Below are 22474 nucleotides of genomic sequence, written 5' to 3'. Positions count from 1 at the left end.
CCCGTACAGGATCTGCAACATGCGGCCGTCTATTATCGTGCTGAAACGTAGGGTTTCGTGGGATAGAATGAAGGGTAGAGCCACGGATCGTAACACATCTGAAATGTAACGTCCACTGTACAAAGTGCCGTCAATGCCAACAAGATGTGACCGAGGCGTACACACCAACGGCACCCCATACCATTACGCCGGGTGATACGCCAGTATGGCGATGACGAATACACGCTTCCAATGTGCGTTCACCGCGATGTCACCAAACACGGATGCGACCATCATGATGCTGTAAACGGAACCTGGATTCATCCAAAAAAAATGACGTTTTGCCATTCGTGCACCCTGGTTCGTCGTTGAGTACTCCATCGCAGGCGCTCCTGTCTGTGATGCAGCGTCAAGGGTAACCGCAGCCACGGTCTCCGAGCTGATAGTCTACGGTGCTGTAAACGTCGTCGAACTGTTCGTGCAGATGGTTGTTGTCTTGCAAACGTGCCCATCTGTTGACTCAGGGATCGAGACGTGGCTGCACGATCCGTTACAACCATGCGGATAAGATGCCTTTCGTCTCGACTGCTAGTGATTCGAGGCCGTTGGGATCCACCACGGCGTTCCGCATTACCTTCCTGAACCCACCGATTCAATATTCTGCTAACAGTCATTGGATCTCGACCAACACGAGCAGCAATGTCGTGATACGATAAACCGCAATTGAGATAGGCTACAATCCGACCTTTATCAGAGTAGGAAACGTGGTAGTACGCTTTTCTCCTCCTTACACGAGGCATCACAACAACGTTTCACCAAGCAACACCGGTCAACTGCTGTTTGTGTATGAGAAATCGGTCGGAAACTTTCCTCACGTCAGCACGTTGTAAGTGTCGCCACAGGCACCAACCTTGTGTGAATGCTCCGAAAAGCTAATCATATGCATATCACAGCATCCTGTTCCTGTCGGTTAAATTTCGCGTCTGTAGCACGTCATCTTCGTTGTGTAGCAATTTTAATCATCAGTAGTGTATATATATATATATATTATATATATATATATATTGTGTATAAAGGAGACAAAAGTCATGAGATAGCGATATGCATATATACAAAAGGAGGCAGCATCGCGTACATGAGGTGTGGAAGGGTAGTGCAGTGGTTAAGCTGTAATTCGTACTCAGGTGATTCGTGGGAAAAAGTTTCCGACGTGATTGTGGCCGCACGTCGAGAATTAACAGACTTCGAATGAGGAATGGTAATTGCAGCTAGACGCATAGGCATTCCATTTCTGAAATCTAATTCAATATTCCGAGATCCACAGTGTCAAAGTGTGCCGACAGTACGAAATTTCAGACCTTATCTCTCACCACAGACATTATAGTGGCCAACGAGAACAGCTGCGTTTAGGTACAGTTGTCGGTGCTACTAGTTAAGCAACACTTCGTGTAATAACGTCAGAAATCAATGTGTTGCGTACGATCAACGTTTCCGTCAGGAAAATGCAGCAAAATATGGCGTTAATAGGCTATGGCACCAGACGGCCGGTTCTACTGCCTCTGCTAACAACAGAACTACTACAACGCCTCTCTTGGCTTCGTGACCATGTCGGTTGGACAGTAGACGACTGAAAAACTGTGCACTGGTCAGATGAGTCCCGGTTTCAGTTGGTAAGAACAGATGGTAGGGTTCGAGTGTGCCGCATGCCCCATGAAACCATGGATTTAGGCTACCAACGAGGCACTGTGCAAGCTGCTGGTGGCTTCATAATGGTGTAGGCGTGGAATGGACTGGGTCGTCTGGTCCATCTGAGCCGATCATTGACTGTAAATGATTATGTTGGTTACTTGGAGATCATTTGCAGCCACTCAACGATGGAAATTTTTGGATGACAATGAACAATTGTTCGCTTTTGGTTTGAAAAATATTCTGGGTAATTCCAGCGGATAATTTGGACAGCCAGGTCACCTGACATGAATCCCATCGAAATTTATCGGATATAATCGGGAGTTCAGTTCAGGCTCAAAATCCTGTAAAACAAAACCCTCTCGCAATTATGGACGACTGTAGATGCAGCATGGCTCAATATTTCTGCAGGGGACTGCCAACGACTTGTTTAGTCCATGCTACGTCGATTTTCTGCTCTACGCCGGGGAAAAGGAGGTCCGATGCCATATCAGGAGGTAACCCACGACTCTCGTCACCTCAGTGTATGTGTAACATTGCCATCAGATACATGTAACTCCTCACGCAACTAGCTACTAATGGTAAAATCTGTGATATTATCCATTTGCTCACCCTTTTCCCGATACGGTCTTGCCACCCTTCTGCTTTGTTAATTAACTGTATCACTATTTGTGTGTACTATTATCTCATCATTCTGCCAGACTTCTTGCTATCAAATTACTCTACCTCGTTGATCTCATATGAATGTATACAGAGAATGTAAATGTTTGTCCGCATCTCGTGGTCGTGCGGTAGCGTTCTCGCTTCCCACACCCGGGTTCCCGGGTTCGATTCCCGGCGGGGTCAGGGATTTTCTCTGCCTCGCGATGACTGGGTGTTGTGTGATGTCCTTAGGTTAGTTAGGTTTAAGTAGTTCTAAGTTCTAGAGGACTGATGACTACGGCAGTTAAGTCCCAAAGTGCTCAGAGCCATTTGAACCATTTGTAAATGTTATTTCACTCTAATCTGAATTTCATTTACATATTTATAGATTCTGTTCCATTTCATGTTAGGTATTGTAAATTTAGAGCTCCCAGCACCCTAACCTAATAACATGCGTCAATTTTGAAGTCATTCAAATAATTAATTTTCATTAAAATAATCAGCGTTTATACTTGTAAAACCATTATCGATTGTGAGTAATTGGTACAGCGTAACGTTATTATTTAGTGTTTATTCTGTATGAGTTAAGATCTTTGAATTGTTGGAGCGAAGTGGAAATTTGTGATGCATACTTTATAAATATTGAACAGTCTGTCTAAATAATAGAATTTTTGAAAATATGTCTGTGAAAACAAAATTGTATGTAGAAGATTGGTTCATACTTAGGAATCTTGTATTGTGAAATAAAAAAGACGTAGGCAACCCCCCTCCGACACGGAAGCGGCTTGGCGCGGGAGAAAAGGTGGAAGTGGCGGTCAATTTCGGAGGTAAGAGAGAGAGCACGTCAGGCAGTCAGTGGCCAGCAGACGCATTGTCAACACCGCATGTGCCACGTGAGGTGTTCTGAAACCAAATATGTGATGGAATGGCCTCGGATGTGGTTGCGGGTGTAAAATGGCGCATTTGGAAAGGCTCTAAAGATGATGAATACGTCGTTAAGAAGAAGTAAATAGAGCTTAAAACCGCCAGAAGGAGACCTGACAGCCACCACGTGTTTGCCACCTCTATTGCGCCACTGCTTCACCTACTTTGTAAAACATATGTGTGCCAGTATGAACCAGTGTGCTTATGTGTGCTTTTGTAATAATAATTCAAGTGTTGCAAAATTTGTGTTTGAACTTTGAAACTGTTCTCTTCAAGTTACCAAGGATGGTCCTATGCTAAAAGTGCTAAAGACCGAGTACCCTGTTTATGAAGAAATGCTAATTTGTTTCTATTTAAATGTGCGTAAGTTTCAGTTTTAAAGTATATAAAAGTTGCTAGTTAAACCAGTTTTTTTCAAAGATAAAGAGAGACGCACATATTTTAATCTTACGAAAAAGCTTTATTTTGCTTTGAATTGCCACTACTTTGACTGTGCCAAAGTTTTGTGTTAAAGAGTATAAATGTTGTTAGTTAAAGCTACTTGCCTGACACATAGCAAAAAGGGGCCCATAATCTTGAAGCTACTGAAAACTTAACTTGAACTTGAATTTGAATTTATTTCCGAAGCTAATTAAGAGCATTGCTAGTGTAAATTGTTATAAAGCACTGCGGGCTAAACATTGGTGTTGTAGTTCAGCATTCGTGAGATGCAAATTGATTATGAAATGTGTGCTTAATTGCTTATAAAAGAAGAGACACTTTAAGGTCCCCCACTTTAATCTTTGACAGTAGGAAAAAGTTAATTTCAGTTCGGTTTTTGCTATTGAAATCTGAAACGTTACTACAGTGAAATGAATATGAAATGTGATAGTACAGCGTTATTTTACTGCATTTGTGATGTGTATGTGTTGGTCCAACATGAACTCTTTTCTTGTGCCAATTCGTCTCCTGACGTCTTTAGAACGTATTGTGCTGAATCAGTTAAAGGTTGAGGTAATAACTGTTATTACTAAGGGGAAAGATTCAGCGGCACTCTGGTTGATGGATCCTAAATGCCCTACACGAAATCCTTTCCACACGAGCTCCCACTTCACGATTCAAGAATCAATATGGGCTGATAGGTCATAGATATTGTTAGCTGGCTTCATGGCTAGCATCTGAGGCCATGGTTTCCTCACTGAAGCACTGAGGTTGGTCACGGTGTTGTCATGTGGGTTTACCTCAGTGAAGACTTCAACATTGGACAGGTCGTTCAAAAATTCTAGGACGGTAGTTTCGTGGCATTGCCAACTGGATAGCGTCGGCCCTTACCTTACTGTAGATCATGGCATTGAATACCTCTTTGAGTAGCTGTAACATGGTTCTGTAACGTTTATAGTGAATGGGCAAGGAGTAAATAATGTCATGAATGTTACCTGCCCTGCTGTTGGAGGACGTATTGCTACGTTGTGGCGTGCTTGTTGCGAGTTCAGGCGTGACAGTTCACATGGAGATGGCTTCTTCAGTTCTCATTGGCTGACCTCATAAGGTAGCGTGGATTTTTCTGGCAGCTGACTGGTCAGAAAGTTCTTTATACAAACTCCACTGTTTCTTACGGAAGAGTTGCATGGCGGCTGCAGCAAAGTGCGGTCGTGGATGTTAGATCGCGGGTAGCAATATATTCTCTTGTTTCTTCTGTTATTCTTCTCTTATTGAATATATTCTCTTTTTTTATTATATGTAATAAAGAAGAGGACAGCTCGTCGGCAGTGGCGAAGCACTTCAAGAATTATCAGCATTAACTGAATAACATCACAGACAGCCTGAGTGCATCGCACTTCCGGGATAAAGGGTGGTTGCTGTTGAATTTATATCAAGTTGAGACTTTTGGCAGTTCAAGAGAGGAATGCGTCGGCGTAATAAATGAGAAGACTAAAGTGTTCAAGGGCAGTTCTGGCCCCATCTCAGCGATGCTTAGCTTGAAAAGAAGCCACAAACTTATTTTCATTAGCGACGTTAGGTTTAACATTTTCTGTTGGTGATACTATATGATTCCACATTTTGCAAAACAGGTGCAGTACTGGTTTTTAGAATTAACTGAATTTTACAGATAACTTTCAAAGATTTCACTATAGATGGCAAAATTGTTAGGGGTTGTGATACATGTGTTATAGGATAGTACTAACTTTGGTGTGTAAAGGCAGTTACGTTTAGTATGCAACTGGCTCTTGAGAGTACGATGATCAGCCTGAACATTATGACCACCGACCTGCTATTCATATAAACCCGCCCAGGCGATAGCGGCGTCGCCTTACAGGGAATGGCTGCTACTCAGATACACGCACACTGCATTTAGTATCAGTGAGTGCCGTATGTAGAATGGAGAAGGCGCGAGATCTGAGTTTGACTGAGGGCAGACTGTGATGGCTCGGATGCTCGACACGAGCATTTCGGGAACTGCACGAATTGGCGGGTGCTCGAGGAGTGCTGTGGTGAATGTCTTCAATACGCAGCGAAACAAAGGTGAAACCACGTCCATACGTATTAGGGCTGGGGTGACACCCCTCATTACACACGTCGGACGTCGTAGGTTGGGCGTTGGTGAAACAGGACAGGCGATGAACTGTAGCGAAACTAACATGAGACTTTAATGCTAGGCAGAATACAAGTGAGTCCGTACATGCAGTTCACCGAACACTTCTGACGATGGGTCCCCGTAGCCGATGCCCCCTGCATGTGCCAATGTTAACACCACGACATGGGCTACTACGACTGAAATGGACATGCGACCATCTGCACTGGATGTTGAAGCAGCGGCAGAGCGTTGCATCGTCCAATGAATCTCGATATCTACTTCGTCATGCCGATGGGAAGGTGCGAATCCGTCGCCTTCCAGGGTAACAGCCCTTGAGACCTGTACTGGACGGAGACAAGCAGGCGGCTTGGCGGCTCCATTATGCTCTGGGGAACATTCACGTGGGCTTTCATGGGTCCACTGGAGTACGTTCAAGGCACTATGACGGCCAATGGATATCTTACACTGGTTGCAGACCACGTACACCACTTCATGATGGTCACGTTTCACGACAGCAATGACATTTTTCAGCAGGATAATGGGCCATGTCACAAGGCCAAGAGTGTGCTGGAGTGGTTCAAGGAACACAGTGGCGAATTGCAATTGATGAGCTCCCCATCCCCCACCACCCCATTCCACCCAACTCTTAAAACTATCGAACACATCTGTACTGTGACTGAACGTGGCGCCAGATCTCATCAGCCCCACCCCCGGTATTTAAGGACTTGTGTATGCAGATGTGGTGCCAGCTCCCTCCAGCGACCTACCAAAGCCTCATTACTTCCGTGCCACGATGCATCGCCGCTCTCATCTGTGCCAAAGTCGGACGTACCGGCCGTTAGCTATACAGTCATAACGTTCTGGCTGATCAGCGGATAATGAATCCATATGGGATGTTCAAACACGTGTTTTATGCTTGACAGCGCATGTTTGCTGCTGGAATTTTACTTTTGGTGGTGTCTAATGGCATAGGAGCTTTAACTTGTTATACAACAGGACGACATAAATATGTACATAGTTGTCAGAATGGTATCGCTGTGTCTTGATTTGTACCCTTGTTTCACAGCACTTAATTATGTCCCAGAAACATGTCGTAAATATTTGGTTGTCTCGTAAGTTCGTCCGCTTTTCGCTACAGTGCAATCCAGAAGAACGCAGCGCAGCCACGACAGAGTGGCTGGCGGCCTGTCTGCTCACACACTTCACAGACAATGTCGTGCACAATAGAACTAAATAAGGCGGATCGGTTTTGTAAACGAACTCTATATTTCCTGCAGTGCACACCATTATTATCGACAATATATTATCATTTCTCTGAAAGTGTATAAAAGCCATTCTTGCAAAATGTGAGGCTTTTCCGGTTGATGAACTCCTCGATGTTCAGTCTGCAGTCCTCCAAGGTGGTGAGAAGTTTGTCATTCAGGGAATTCTGCAGGGAAAGGAATAGGTGAAAGTCGGAAGGGCAATTGTTGGCACATACGTTGGTTGGGGAAACACACCCCGCTCAAAAGAAGACAGCTCTTTACAGGTCACAATAGAGGTATGTGGTCTGGCGTTGTAGGGCTGAAAGACGACATCGTGTCCCAAATGTGGTCGTTTCAAATAAGTGGTTGCCATGAGAGGATACACCTGCGAACAGTATATCTCGGAAGTGACAGTCTTGTTCGGAAGAAGTGCGTAATACAGGACACCTTCGCAATGCCACCAGATGCGTAGCAGAACCTTTCTCGGATGCAGCTGTGGTTTAGGAACCGGTAGTGGTGGCTTCTCTGTCTTGCGCCACGATTAATCTCGCCCGGGATTTATTGTACACGATCCAGTTCTCATCTCCAGTTACCAGCCATTCCAGGAAAGGAGATTTCTGGCTGCACCTCAACAAGGAGTCACAGACGGACACGCGCTGAATCAAATTCGCTTCACTCGGTTCACGAGGAACCCACACATCGCGAATATTTACGTAACCCTGCTTCCTCAAATTCCTGGCTACCGTATCACGAGTGAGACTGAGCTCCAATGCCAACTCCCGCGTTGTCATTCACGGACTGGTGAATATCATGCCATTAAGCCGCTCCACGTGCGTAACCGTTGCCCATCCAGATGGATGTCTGTCTGTTAGGGCGAAATTCCCAGCTAGAAGCTGACTAAACCAATGTTGATATGCTCTAGCTGCATTGTCCCTGTATACAGCACAAATCTTCCTCCGGCATTGTGAGGCGGTTTTCCACTTACGACAGTGAAAGAGCGTAAGATGTCGGGAATGTCCCTTCTTGCTTTCCATAACTTGTGAACACACGTCCACTCTGTTCCATCCAACGCCACGCACGAGGACAGACTGACATCAAATGGCGCGTAATGCTATCGACCTCTACGTCGTAGGGGCAGTTAGGCAGCTGAGTTACGCTGGAGGGCACGCCGGGTAAAATTTTGCAGGGGGCCCTAGATGGAACGGATGAGCCCAAAAAACGATGCAAACCAATATATCAACATTTTGTAACGTCAGAAAAGGTTTCGTTACATAGTTAAAGTCAGTGTTATAATGTGTTGCTATCAGCTGATAGACATTATCAGCGTAAATTCAATTACTTTACGTCATTTATGAACAGTGAAATAATCTCAGCCCCAAATTACATGCATCTGGTAACAATTATGCATCGAAGTCTTTTATTCTCATTACAATATGCACGTCCTGTGTCCCTATTTACATTTCCCCACCTCTCCCTAAAGTACGTGGTCAGGTGTGAATGTTTTGAGTGTGGTAGCAGACGAATCAGAGATGTAGCGGGTCTCAGAATCTGCTACCAACTTTAACACATTCAGTGGAAGGCAAAGAGCAGGGACAGGAGGGTTCGACCAGAGGTGCGAAAGTCTACACACACAAAAAAAGTTTTTTTAGCAGAGGCTGGTCATGGGCTTCCGCCACCACCTGGTGCTCCTCGGAGAAAGAGCCGCGCAACGGTTACGGGCAGGTTTTTGGAAGACAGGTAAGCGACCAGACGTTCCTTCAGAACGCTGCGACGAAATCAGGACAAAGGTAATTGAATGTTTAGGTATGTTTAATGTTAACAATTTATTTATCACAGTCTTTTTCGCGATTGATCAATTAAGAACCATTTATTGATTTTTGTTCAATTTATCCGATAAAAGAATAATCTTCTCCGTTCGATATTTCCATTACGACCCGCCACGTGGTGCATAGTTTCAAACTGCAACCGCCGAGAAAGCTAATAAACGGAGTTGTAGCCAGTTTTTGCGATTGCTGAACATTTATGCTAGCGTGTGTCGATGTTTAACAACTTATTGAAAATTTAGTATCGAGTGTAGCTTTTCTAAGATGAATCGTTTCGTATTCAAGCACTTTGCGCTGGAAATACCAGCCACGAGTCCTGCTCGATGCCAGCCACTCACTGTGCATAGAAAATCTGCATAGAGAAATAGTTACGATATTTGCAGTTCAGTGATAAATTAGTGCATGTGTATGTCTCAGCATAGTAGTGTAGTGACCACGTGCTCTCGAAGATTTTCCTTTCCCTCAGAGGACGATGCAAATCAAAGGCAACACGGTTTGAAATTCAAAGGAGAAATAATATATATGCATAGTTAAATAATCTTTGTTCATACTTAAATGAAAATTCAGAGCAGAATTAGTGAAATGTGTTTTGAAAAGATTGTTAAGAAGTAACTTTGATAAATTTTGTCTAATGTTGGTTAAAATAAAATTAACTTTGTTTTTCGAAGTAATTTCCGTTCTCGGCTTGCTCATTTAAACCATACCTAAGAAAAGAGAATATATTAATCACGCTGTCCCTTTACTAAAATTATTAGCACAAGACTAGATTTGTGCAGAACGTAGTTTTCTCTGACCACCCCCAAAATTACAATTGCGTCATCCGTTGCGAGCTCAAATTCAATCGATAAGATTGCACTCTGAACTTTGATAGACCTAAACATCAATTACAGTGCGGGCAGAATGGTCAGGGAAGGTTACGCTGCCGAGAGAGAAAAAGTGTGCTTAAGATCCTTCCCCACAGCATGCTTATATAAAAATGAATAAAAGTAATCCCTGCTGATACAATTAAGCAAACTCCCATCTCAGCCTGCCACAGACATGGAGAATTAACGACATTTACGATCTAAATACCAGTCGTTGGGAGCTTGCAATTTGACAAATGGCGCATAACTTTCTCAATACTGATAACACAGTTGTTAGATGGCTTCACCACAGATAAACTCTTAGATGATTAGGACTTGCTATGGTTAGATGAGTAACTCCACAGACTCCGGCATTGCAAGGCTCACTGTAAAACACAAACGATCGGGCAGTGAGGTCGGCAGGAAGTGGTTACCGTCGGCCTTACCTTATTGTAGACGCCGGCGCTGGACAGCTCGTTCTCGATGACCATGACGATGATGCCGAACATGCCCATGACGAGCGCGTAGTCGCTGATGCGCTTGCGCTTCTCGAAGAGCGCCTTGCGGCGGCCGAGGCGGTAGCCGACGTTGGGCTTGTGCTTCCCGGGGGCGGCGCCCTGCGCAGAGGCGGAGCCGGCGCCGCCGCCCCCGCCGTGGCCGTGGCCGGCGCTGTCCAGCGAGCCGCCCTTGCACAGCCCGGCGCGCTCCTCGGTGTAGCGCGGGAACTCTGAGTGGACGCCCACCAGGGCGATGCCCGCCTCCTCGCCGGCTGAGCCCTCCTGCCCCCGGCCGCCGCCCCCGGCGCCCTTCATCGCCGCGGGGATCGACAGCGTCGACACGGGCTTGCGCAGCTGCAACACACGACGGCGCACCTCACTCCACTGCCCCAAACGTCCCCTGCGTGACAGTAAAGCCAGCGCTACCGAGGCAAACGAAGTAAGCCCCCTCCTGCTAAGCGCATGTCCTACCCTCTCGTCCATAAGCCGAGGCATCTGTAAAACATGACCATGATACATACGACTTACCAGAGATCGCGCTTGGACTGTATGTCTCAGCATTTGTGGTGCCCCTCTGCCAAACGGTCAATAACAGAATGCCCAATAGATCCCCATACTGTGGATCGGGCCATCCAGAGTGATTTGTAAAAACAACTTACGACCAGTACCAACCACAGGTCAGCAGCGGTCAATCGTGACAACTGTGGACGATATTACTTTGCCCTGATACAGACGTGACGTATGTAACAGAAATCAGTCCTTGGTCTCCAGGTCTCAAAATGTGTGGGGGCCCTACACTAATGGAATTTCGGTTAGTAGTACAGAATGTTCGGTGGTTCCTAGTGGAATTCTTTGTGGAAATATCTATTTCATGACAGGTGCCCAGTTGACGTCAACAATGGCTCACCGTGACCCCTGGAGGCTACAAGACGTTTCCCTGAAATACGAGGGTTGGAACTTAAATAGTAGCAAATATTTATTCACAACCGATACAAAGAGTTACATATTTGCTCCTGTTACTGTCCTTCAAAGTAGTCACCAGCGTAGTGTAGAACCAGTTGCCAGCGATCCAGCGATATGGAAGGCGTAGTATACCAGTAGCAGAGACTGTTCTGTTGGCTCTGAGCACTATGGGACTTAACTGCTGTGGTCATCAGTCCCCTAGAACTTAGAACTACTTAAACCTAACTAACCTAAGGACATCACAAACATCCATGCCCGAGGCAGGATTCGAACCTGCGACCGTAGCAGTCACGCAGTTCCGGACTGAGCGCCTAGAACCGCTAGACCACCACGGCCGGCGACTGTTCTGTTGATGGGGCGAATGGAGCGGTCTACTGCCTGTCGAATGTCTGGATCAGTTCTGAAGCGAATGCCACGAAGTGGTTCCTTCATCTTCGGAATCAATTCAAAGTCACAAGAACTTACGTCCGGGGAGTAGGGTGGATGGTACAGTACTCTCCAATCCCATCGACCGAACAGAGCAGCTACATCTTGCGCTGTACGCGCCCGCGCATTGTCGTGCAAAATGATCGGTGGGTAGTGCAGAAAGTGTCGCCGCTTCTTTCGCAAAGCTGGTCGTAGGTGATGCTCCAAAAACGAACAGTAATACTGTCCATTGAGGGTCTGCCGTTCAGGAACGTAATGCGTTAGGCAAACACCATCATAGTCGTACACGAGAATCAGCATAACTTTCACCATACTGGGGCTCTGATGCACTTTCGAATATTGTGGCGACCTATAATGACGCCATTCGTTGGATTGGCGTTTCAGTTTTGGCTTCGTGGTATTCGCTTCAGAAATGTTCCAGAGATTCGATAGGCAGTAGACGGCTCCATTTGCACCATCAACAGAATAGGTTCTGCTAACGGCATACTACGCCTTCCACATAGCTGGCAACGGGTTCTAGACAACGCTAATGACTACTTTGAATGACAGTAACAGGTGCAAACATGTAACTCTTTTGTACCAGTTGTGAATAAATAGCTGCCACTATTTAAGTTCCAAACCTCGTAGATATGAGGTATGAAAGAAATTGGTCCTTTGACTCTAGGTTTCACTTACCACGTGTGTTGCACCTCCGTAAATGGCATTCAGACTATCAACACAGGATGCTAAACTTAGGGATCAAGCCATCATGAATGGTTTAGGGAAATGTCTTCTATTTCATGAAAAATACCCACTGAAGGTCAGCATGGATCCGCCATGACGGCTGTGGGCTACAATGCCTTACCTTGGATCGTCATATGTATGTTGAAACACAACATGATATTCTGTGTTACTCTTACGTTACTGCATCATTCTCCACCAACCCAACTCCACAGCCTTTGCAGTGACTCTCCACTATGAGCTGGAGAGTGCGAAACCTGGTAGTGAGAGGATATTTAACTGCCTGTATTTTCAGCGACTCTATACTGAATAAAGTGATTAGTGGGCTCTGTAAGATACCAACAAAAACTATTTTCCTTTTAAATTCTTATTTAATCATTTACAACCAGCAAAAAGTTTTAGTTCAAGCAACACAACGAATAGTTAACAGAGAAAAATATTTATCTGCGTAAAAATTCTCTCAAAGCTGTAGAAAGTGGTCTTTGTCCAAAAAAAACTTTAGTAATGGAGTTACCTTCTGCGCGATAACGTTAATAGACGAAATGGAGGCTATTATTATGATTTTTGTTTTGTTTATAATAATGCCACACAGACGTAAGTGTACTTATTCGGTACGTTGCTCTGATCTGAGACAATGTTTTACAAGATATCCTCACCCCTCGTGACAGCTTGAAATATGTTCAATATTGTGGTGTTTCAGACATCAATGTGCAAGTTGAATGGTCACGAAAAGCTTCAATAGTCAAAGATGTTCATGGGCACAGTTAGACCCTGTTGCGAGCAGTCCATTGTTAAAGGTGCCAAGGTTCCTATATGAAGGACTGTTTTCGGACACATCAGGGAAGTTCCGGAAAAGGAGAAGGCAACTTCAGTTTGTCAAGAACTCAAGAATGACTTCGCTGCAGATGTACTGGTAATAAGTCAAAGACTGATTTGGCGCCGCTCTCTATGCGAGTTTATTCTGTGTAAGACTCTTCATCACTATATAGCTATGGAAAATAAAATCCAAAAATTCGTAGCAAATATCGCCGTAGCTAATCTCTCCCGCGGAACACGAAAACATTTCCATTACAGCAAAATAATATCTAATTGTTGTATGTCAACGTGTCTTTTGGTCCATTAAATAATTAAAAATGACATAGTCGTTCCAGAAGCAGGAAAGATTTCGGTATTATGAGAGACGTCGTAGGTTGACCTAGTTTTCACACAGCAGGTAAGTAAGTGCCGCTCAAATGCCTCTCGGTTTTGCTGGTCGTCCCAAAGCGGCTACATTACAAAATGGGCTGGCAGTACTCCAAGGCTACCTACCTACGCCGTCTTTATGAGACACGTAGTGCGAGAACCACTCAGAGGAAAACCACTTCGCTACAATGTAGCGTCAGATAATGCAGCTGGGACAAAATTCTGTGGTCAGATTAGAAGAATTTGTGAGCACAAAATGCAACTAAGGAGCTAGCCGGAACTAGTGTGCCTGTGATTTTATTTTATGGAGAGAAACCCATACTTTTGCGTCGCATCCATCAACCTGAGGGACGTATTCTACAGCACGCAAACTTTTGCGATAATTTCCACAACCTGGAAGAATAATCAGAATGAATTCAGGGACTTAAGATGTGAAGAGTAGAGCATTAGCAGTTAGTTATTATGACTCTGTCTCCTTGTGTAGCGGGACACGTCGTAGTAGGTACGGCCTCAGTCAACGAAGAGCTGACAAATGCAAATAAAGGAGTACACGTTATATTACACATGCTGGATGGTCTTTGCCTTCGAAACAAAAACATAGAATGCAAAGCACTTCTCTGAGGCTACAAATGGCATAAGGAATATTACGAAGTATTTGTGAGCCGTGTGTCACAGTGGTTTCTTTACAGCATACCATCAAGCTCCTTCACTTCGGTTATTTAGAGAAGCGAAATCGCTTTCCGATAATGGATGATTATTGTCTGGGTAATTTGCGTGCAATGAGTTACGCTGACTGACGACATACAGTTTCTAACTATAATATCATCTTGGGTATTAATAACCTCTTCAGCTGTATATAGTTCTTTGTTATTGGATCACTACCTGTTTCGTGGCGCTAAAACCCATATCTTCAGGTGAACATATGACTAAAACATTAGAGCGGAAAAGCTCGGAATATTTTTACCCGTTCGTTGTGCGTCAGAACAAAACACCTCTAAAAGGCAACATGTCACAGAATAAAACAGCCGGATTCTAATATAATCTACAGGTCCCCTTCTCCGATCTATTCCGAAACGTGTACAGGCGACGCGGCCACGTGCTCTGCATACTGCAGTGTTTTGTTCAGAAGGACAACGATTGTTGTGTAAAAATATGCAGATCTTTTCCACTCTAACGTTTTAGGCAGATGTTCACCTGAAGATGCGGCTTTTAGTGGCACGAAATCAGTAGTAATTCAGTAACAAAGGACTAAATACTTCTAAAGCGGTTATTAATACCGAAGATGATTACTGATATCAGTGGTTGCCGCACTTACAAGGTGGTGTATCTGTAATAATTAATCACTTTGTTAAACCTTTAACATAGGATTATACCTTTTAAAGAATAGATTGTGATAACGATTTAAATTTTTAAATTCGTCAATAGTTGCGTGAAACACTGAAACTCAAATTTTTGGTTCCCTAGAAGCCGTTAGATACGCAAGCTGCAGATTGATCGTGCACCATGAGCTGGGTTAGCCGTTTAGTAACACATGGGGGACATTCCCAAGTAAGTTTCGTCACGGTTTTTCACACGGAAACTTTGTTGCGAAAACCTAATACACCATAGCACCATGAACTATACGCTTTGCACTTTTTTTCGACATATTCGCCACCGCCATTGAGATATCTGTCATAGCATGCAGTCAGAAACCACTGTTATAAAAGTCGGTGCCCCGCGATGGAAGGAATTATTGCACAGCCAGCAGCTTTGTTTCCATTAGTGGATGTAGAGGGACGCCCACTAAGACCTCATTCTCCAGACTCTGTCTTCCGTTTCTGATCATGCAACACCAGCGACCAACCATGGCTTCTTCACCATACACGGTCTGTAGACGTTCACAGACGGCGTACACAATAATCCCACGTGCCCATCAGTACTGGATAACAGCACGCACTTCCATTGGCGGCCAAACTGTCAGTAAACGACCGTCTGCCATCGTGGCGTAGTCTCAGACATGTGAATCGTCTGGGACATGCCGGTCTCGTGCTAGTCTCTCTTCTTCAAAAATGTGTGTGAATTCCTAAGGGACCAAACTGCTGAGGTCGTCGGTCCCTAGACTTACACACTACTTAAACTAACTTACGCTAAGAACAACACACACACACCCATGCCCGAGGGAGGACTCGAACCTCTGGCGGGAGGGGCCGCGCAGTTCGTGAGATGACGCCTCAAACTCTTTCAAAAACAATGATGGAAGTTACCTTCCGAGCGTCCGTCGTACCTTTACTATTCGCAATGCAGCACTTTCTGCATAGTCCTGAAAAGACGTGAGGAATAGTGAAAGATAAAACGCCATTAACTGGAACATTTAAGTGTGGTTAGCTGTTTCACTTTATGTCTTACTAAATGCACCCACATTAGCATGTTTTTGCCACCCAAGTGCCTCTAAATACTGAAATATTCTTGTGCACTGCGGCAGCGGCACACCGTGATTCTGACGAGTATAATACTGTACTAAAACAAGTACAGCCATCTGCAGATGGGATTGACAGCCAGAAACTAGTGATGGTAACCAATACCATTATTTATAGTCATTTGGGGTTGACTGCGTTCTTCACGGACAAAAATTTAAATGCAAATTCCAGCATTCTCCTCTCCATCGGAATCGCAGGTCAAAAAATCAGCGTAATTGTGAGTACGAAAGCAGGACATTGATCGCTCTTCGCGAGATGCCGTGAATCCGTCTCCGTGAGTGAAGTTCCAGGCGGCATGTCATTCAAAACTGGGCCGGCCGCTGTGGTAAAACAGTTCTAGGGGCTTCAGTCTGAAACTGCGCGACTGCTACGGTCGCAGGTTCGAATCCTGCCTCGGGCATGGATGTGTGTGATTTCCTTAGGTTAGTTAGGTTTAAGTAGTTCTAAGTCTAGGGGACTGACGATCCCAGATGTTAAGTCCCATAGTGCTTCGAGCCATTTGAACTAGTTAATCATTCAAAACCCCGCAACAACAATTTAAAAATAAGCACGTTTAAAGCTTTACTACTCCGTAACTTCTTTTCAGACTTACTAAAGACTTATGACCTGAAAGAAATAGCGTGTCAAACTGTATGACAATCTCGTCGAAAGTTTTTTGTACATATTGTTCATATTCTACCACGAAGGACCCGTATGGATAGCGATGTGAGTTAGTACAGCGCTTCCGGGATTCGGGGAGGGGCCGCGGCCCCTTTCAAATTCTCTCAGCGGACTGACGACGATGGCCGGAATGCCAGCAACCTGAATGTGGTTTTGTAGCGGTTTTCCACATCTGTCTAGATGAATACCAGGCTGGTACCTCGAAAGGATGTGGGATAAGACCAGAAAACGTAAGAAGAACCTCTATCCTGAAGGATGAACCACCTGTTTAAGGTACAACTGATGTTCTTTTCAGCCATTTGTCCGGCAAGTTGATAGGAGTGCAGATGCGTTCCCAGATAGGAGTAAGTGGAAGTGGGGCTGCAGGTTGCGGTATTTACCTGACAACCAAGGAAAACCCCACAAAAAGGCGGGTCGGAAATCGGTGTATTTTAAATTATTATTTGGCGTTTCGATAACTGACGCGTTTGTCAACACACACACACACACACACATATATATATATATAACACAGAGAGGTTCGAAAAAAATATCGAAATGGAGACGCAGACCAACCATTCAAATTGAGCTGTTGTATCTAACCACAAACGGCACCTTTGCAAAGAACTCAATACGAATGAGTGAATTCGGACGTAGGGAAATTGTCTGTATTGGTATGATGTGTGATTCACTGAATATGGAAGGCAAAGTGTTTGGTGTTACAAAACGCACCGTTTGGAAGATTTGTACCGCATACAGGGAAAGCGGAGAAATCTGATCCGCTAAGTCACAATGCCGACGAAAGTGTGTTTAGCAATCGTCACAGACGTTCACTGAAAAGGGTTGAGACGAATAATAAGAGGATGAAAGCTGGAAATTTCAATGTAGAACTGAATGTTGCACTTGCGAACGCTCTCAGCACCGAAGCAGTTCGAACACAACTCCACAACCTGGGAACTACAGGGCCAGCTGGAATCCGAAAACCACTTATCAGTGGTGCAAACGCCCATTAACAGGAAAGCTTGCTGCCGGAGCCACAAACTTTGGACTATGGAGCAATTCAAGAATATCATTTGGCCCGAAGAGAATCCTTTCACACTGTTCCCAGTTTCCTGACGACCTTACGTCTAGCGTACGCCGTCCCAAACCTATGATGCAACTGCTTGCTGCTAAGAGTTGAACTTGAGAGCGATCGTTGATGATTCGTGGTGCCATATAGGGGAATTCCACGGACCCAGCTCCTACCGTCCACCATTGGTTTTGTAAGCAAGAGAATGAATCAAATGACTCTGAGCACTATGGGACTTAACATCTCAGGTCATCAGTCGCCTAGAACTTAGAACTACTTAAACCTAACTAACCTAAGAACATCACACACATCCAGGCCCGAGGCAGGATTCGAACCAGTGACCGTAGCAGTCGCGCGGTTCCAGACTGAAGCACCAGAACCGCTCGGCCACCAGCGGCCGGCGAGAATGAATCGTTGAATGTTCCATGTTCACCACTTTTACCAGATGTCAGTATTAATGAGCTTTGTGGTCTACTTTGAAGACAAAAGTGCGTGATCTCTATCCTCCTCCATCGTCGTTGCCTGAATTTGCTACTGTTTTTCAGCAATATTGCTACAAGATTGTCTTGAAAACCATTCAGGACCTTTAGTTGTCCATTCCTAGAGACTGGAAGCTGGTCTGAATGCTAACGGTTTCTTTATACCGTATTAGCCATGGTAATGTGTTGTGTTTCTGGTACTTCTATATTTTTACCCGTTGTGTACACAATTCAGGAATAATGAGCTTAACAAGGTTACATGTGTTCCATAACTGAACGTCCAGCTCTGCCATCCAGTGTACAGCCTCAGGTGTACCCAGCGGAAATACTCTTCACTACCGCTATTTGCTCGAATACGACAGTCACTGACAATGTGACATAGTCTGGCGTGGAGTACCGCAGTCGCAGTCAGATTTGGGCAATTTTTCCATTTGTGGGGTGCATCTTTGCATATGCCGTGGCCCGTTCGGATCCAATTCAGGACAGACCATGTATTGTGTAGTAGCCGAGATGCACTTGGGAACTAGCATCTGAGAAAACGTTACGACGGCTCGTACGTTGTTACTGGTTGCCACAGAAATTTCCATTTTTAAGGGGACTCAAACTTCTGGTAGCCCTGTCAGAAGCGTCACATAGACTAGTATATCATTTTCGTCTTTTGAGATTTAGAAATGCAAGGTCGTTTGCGTGGGTGGATTAGGATTTTTGGTGCTCATGTTAAATTCACTCATTAGAGTAATATTTCTGCGCAAATCAAGTGGCACAGTACCTGTTAACAACGGAAGGCAATGAAATGGGATAGATCTGATACCACCAGATATTGTGAGCATTGTAGTATTCAGCTGGTCGTGGACAAGCATTGTAAGATAGATTTTCATCGAGACAAGTGAATCTGTTAGCGGCCGTGGCGTTCTTTCAGCTACGCGTGCCTCCCGGGCATGAACAAGAGCGATACAGGTAGAGAGACCAACGTATCTGCTGGTAATCACATACAATGGCACTACATTAAAATATATCTGGGACAATGTCGTAGACGAAACTTAAAATTTTGTCTGCATGTTTTGAGTAACCAGTGTACATGTTTCGCGTGTCAGTGCTAGCCTGGAGAAGCAAACTCCAGTGTTTGACGTCGCTGGTTCAATCCCGAAACGTAGTGAGGATTTTTCCTCGCTAGAATCACTCTAGGTCGGTCTTAGATCGACTTAACCTGCTTTCAACTAGTAAGTACCGTGATCGTTCTCGAGAGTAAAAGGGGCCCGCCACGACCCCCTCGAAGTTGCCGCCACTAGAAGAAAGTTTGCTCTTTACTTGCAGTCAGGACGACAGTCCGGTCACGGGCTTGCGCCACAGGCATATGTTCTCACTTTACATGTATATGTTCTGGCTATGTCTGATGAAATACGACGGCGAACACAAATCACATTAAGCAGAGCACAGAGAAGATATGTATGAAACATGTTGGAGGAAGCTCAGCAGGACTTTCATGGTATCAGATGTAATGAATTATATAAAAAGGTAAGTAGATTTAAAAGAGGATCAAATCGCCAATACAGATTCATAAAAGATGCCAATGTAAGGCTGCTAACGGAAGAGTAAAGGATTGGGAAAAGACCCATTAAATTGCGAAGAAGGAAGTGAAACACTCGAATGTATTGAACCAGTAACAGTGAACCTAGAAAATCCTCCATTCACCGTTGAGGAAATAAGAAAATAGATAAGGATGCAGTTCTCGCTGCACTTCGCAACGCTGGAGACGAAGCCCTCTGAGCCAAAATCTACCAGCTAATTGAGTTAATACGAACCAAACAGGCGGTACCACAGGAGTGAAATCTAGCTGTGGTATGCCCCGTACGTGAGAAGAAAGAAATCATTGTGTGACAACTATAGGTGCATAAAACTATCCAGAATCTGCTACAAGGTCATCTCCAACACTATACTAGATCGAAACAACCTCCTGGCCACAGACATAGTTTGAGAGTACGAAACGGCCTATCGAACAGGACCATCAACTACTGATCAAATTTTCTCTTAAAAGAGGTCACGAATTACAGCTTATCCTAGTACATTTCAAGAAGCCTTATGATAGTATCCATAGACAGTCTGATGAAAACCATGACAGAATTTAGCATAACAAAGAAACTGGGTCGACTTACGAAAGTATGTTTAAAACACTGGGGTCCAAAATTAAAGCAACAAACGGAAACGTTGCCAGGTTGCATTTATTTTGCCACGAAACAATGTAATCAAGTGAAAGTAAAGCAGAAACAACGTAAAGAATACAAAACGTAAAGAACTGCAACATGCATAACGGTACACAAAAATGATCTTCGTTTCTTCCAACTTAACGTATTTGCACACACACCCTCCCATATCTGGTTAATGTGCTTAGTGTGGGGTTTGACCCACCTCTGGCTGCAGTATAGCCTTAAAAACGATAGAGCAAGCTCTGAATGATATCATCGATCTCATGTTGAGGCAAAGCTGCTCTCAAGTCTTGGAGAGTGGTTGGTGGACGGTGAAGTGGTGCAACCCGTCTCCGAATTGCATCCCAGACATGCTCTATGCGATTCAAATTGGGAGAGCGAGAAGGTCACGCCATAGGTAAATATCATTAGCGATCTTCCTCGATATCGGACTTCTTACGCACCATTTAGATCCCAGAATCGTGTTCTACTTTCCCTCGAGATGTGGTTGGGGCGAGAATCACTCTCCAGACCTAATCGGGATTCATCTGTGGAAAGAACATTGGCCCACTGTTCAACTTTCCAGGTGGCCTGTGAACTATCAAAGTCCAGACATTCCCTTCTGCGAAGTCGCCTCAGAGGTACATACACAGCAGGGAAGCAGTGGTCGGGAAGGGAGTGAGACAGGGTTGTAGCCTATCCCTGCTGTTATTCAATCTGTATATTGAGCAAGCAATAAAGGAAACAAAAGAAAAGTTCGGAGTATGTATTAAAATCCACCGAGAAGAAAACTTTGAGGTTCGCTGATGACATTGTAATTGTGTCAGAGACAGCAAGGGACTTGGAAGAGCAGTTGAATGGAATAGACAATGTATTGAAAGGAAGGTATAAGATGAACATCAGCCAAAGCAAGACGAGGATAATGGAATGTAGTCGAATTAAGTCGGGTGACGCTGAGGGAATTAGATAAGGAAATGAGGCACTTAAAGTAGTAAAGGAGTTTTGCTATTTGGTGAGCAAAATAACTGATGATGGACGAAGCAGGGAGGATATAAAATGTAGACTGGCAATGGCAAGGAAAGCGTTTCTGAAGAAGAAAAATTTGTTAACATCGAGTATAGATTTAAATGTCAGGAAGTCGTTTCTTAAAGTATTTGTATGGAGTGTAGCCATGTATGGAAGTGAAAAATGGACGATAAATAGTTTAGACAAGAAGAGAATAGAAGGTTTCAAAATGTGGTGCTACAGGTGAATGCTGAAGATTAGATGGGTAGATCACATAACTAATGAGGAGGTATTGAATAGAATTGGGGAGAAGAGAAGTTTGTGGCACAACTTAACTAGAAGAAGGGATAGGTTGGTAGGACATGTTCTGAGGCATCGAGGGATCACCAATTTAGTATTGGATGGCAGCGTGGAGGGTAAAAATCGTAGAAGGAGACCAAGAGACGAATACACTAAGCAGATTCAGAAGGATGTAGGCTGCAGTACGTACTGGGAGATGAAGAAACTTGCACAGGATAGAATGACATGGAGAGCTGCATCAACAACAATATGAACTGTCGACGCATCCGAGAAAGAATAGAACGATCCACAGTAAAGCCATCGGGCCACATCGATTTGCGACTGTCCTGCTTCCATTCTTCCTATGGCTCTCCACCGCAGAGAGCCTTTAAGGTGTCTTTTCTGTGCGATACTGCACCGTCTGTTACTGTGTATACAGCGACTGTGGATGTGGGGCTACACGGCAAACACTACGCGATAGACAGGTGCCCTGACGTCATCATTGGTGTGGTTGTCCATTGACCATAATGCAATATTCTGTGCAGAATGTGATCGAATGGACGTCTATTGACAGTTTGTATGATTATGTCATGTATTAGACGGAGGGCCGGGAAGTAGAGGTTTGTTGCTTTGTTTTTGAACACCATAGCACAAAAAGTATGGTTTAAGGTGGGCAATGAAATGACGTACTTTCCAAGTGGATACAGCATTAAAAGAAGAAGATGAATTATCATATGCTGTTATCAAGTTGTTAATGTCGAATTCAATACAGAGAACTTTCAGGGTGTTCAACAATGAAGACGCTACTTATCTGGCCTACATAGCTGATACTCCCCTCGTAGTACGGGCAGGAAAAGCTCTGCAATAAGTATTGAGATCCCT

At 44.5% G+C, this 22474-nt stretch overlaps 1 protein-coding gene across 1 annotated transcript in view; it reads right to left on the bottom strand.

Moving 5' to 3' along the window:
• LOC126281356 (small conductance calcium-activated potassium channel protein) overlaps window positions 1-22474 on the bottom strand; it is a 1755063-nt gene that overhangs the window by 925087 nt on the left and 807502 nt on the right. The window contains exon 4 of the mRNA XM_049980265.1: window positions 10141-10545. Coding sequence (XP_049836222.1) covers window positions 10141-10545 — 405 coding nt within the window. The remainder of the gene's footprint in view (window positions 1-10140; window positions 10546-22474) is intronic.

This window comes from Schistocerca gregaria, chromosome 7, assembly GCF_023897955.1.
Source record: "Schistocerca gregaria isolate iqSchGreg1 chromosome 7, iqSchGreg1.2, whole genome shotgun sequence".
Lineage (NCBI taxonomy): Eukaryota > Metazoa > Arthropoda > Insecta > Orthoptera > Acrididae > Schistocerca > Schistocerca gregaria.
Note: the sequence above shows the minus strand (reverse complement) of the source record. Positions and strands in the feature narration are given on the sequence as shown.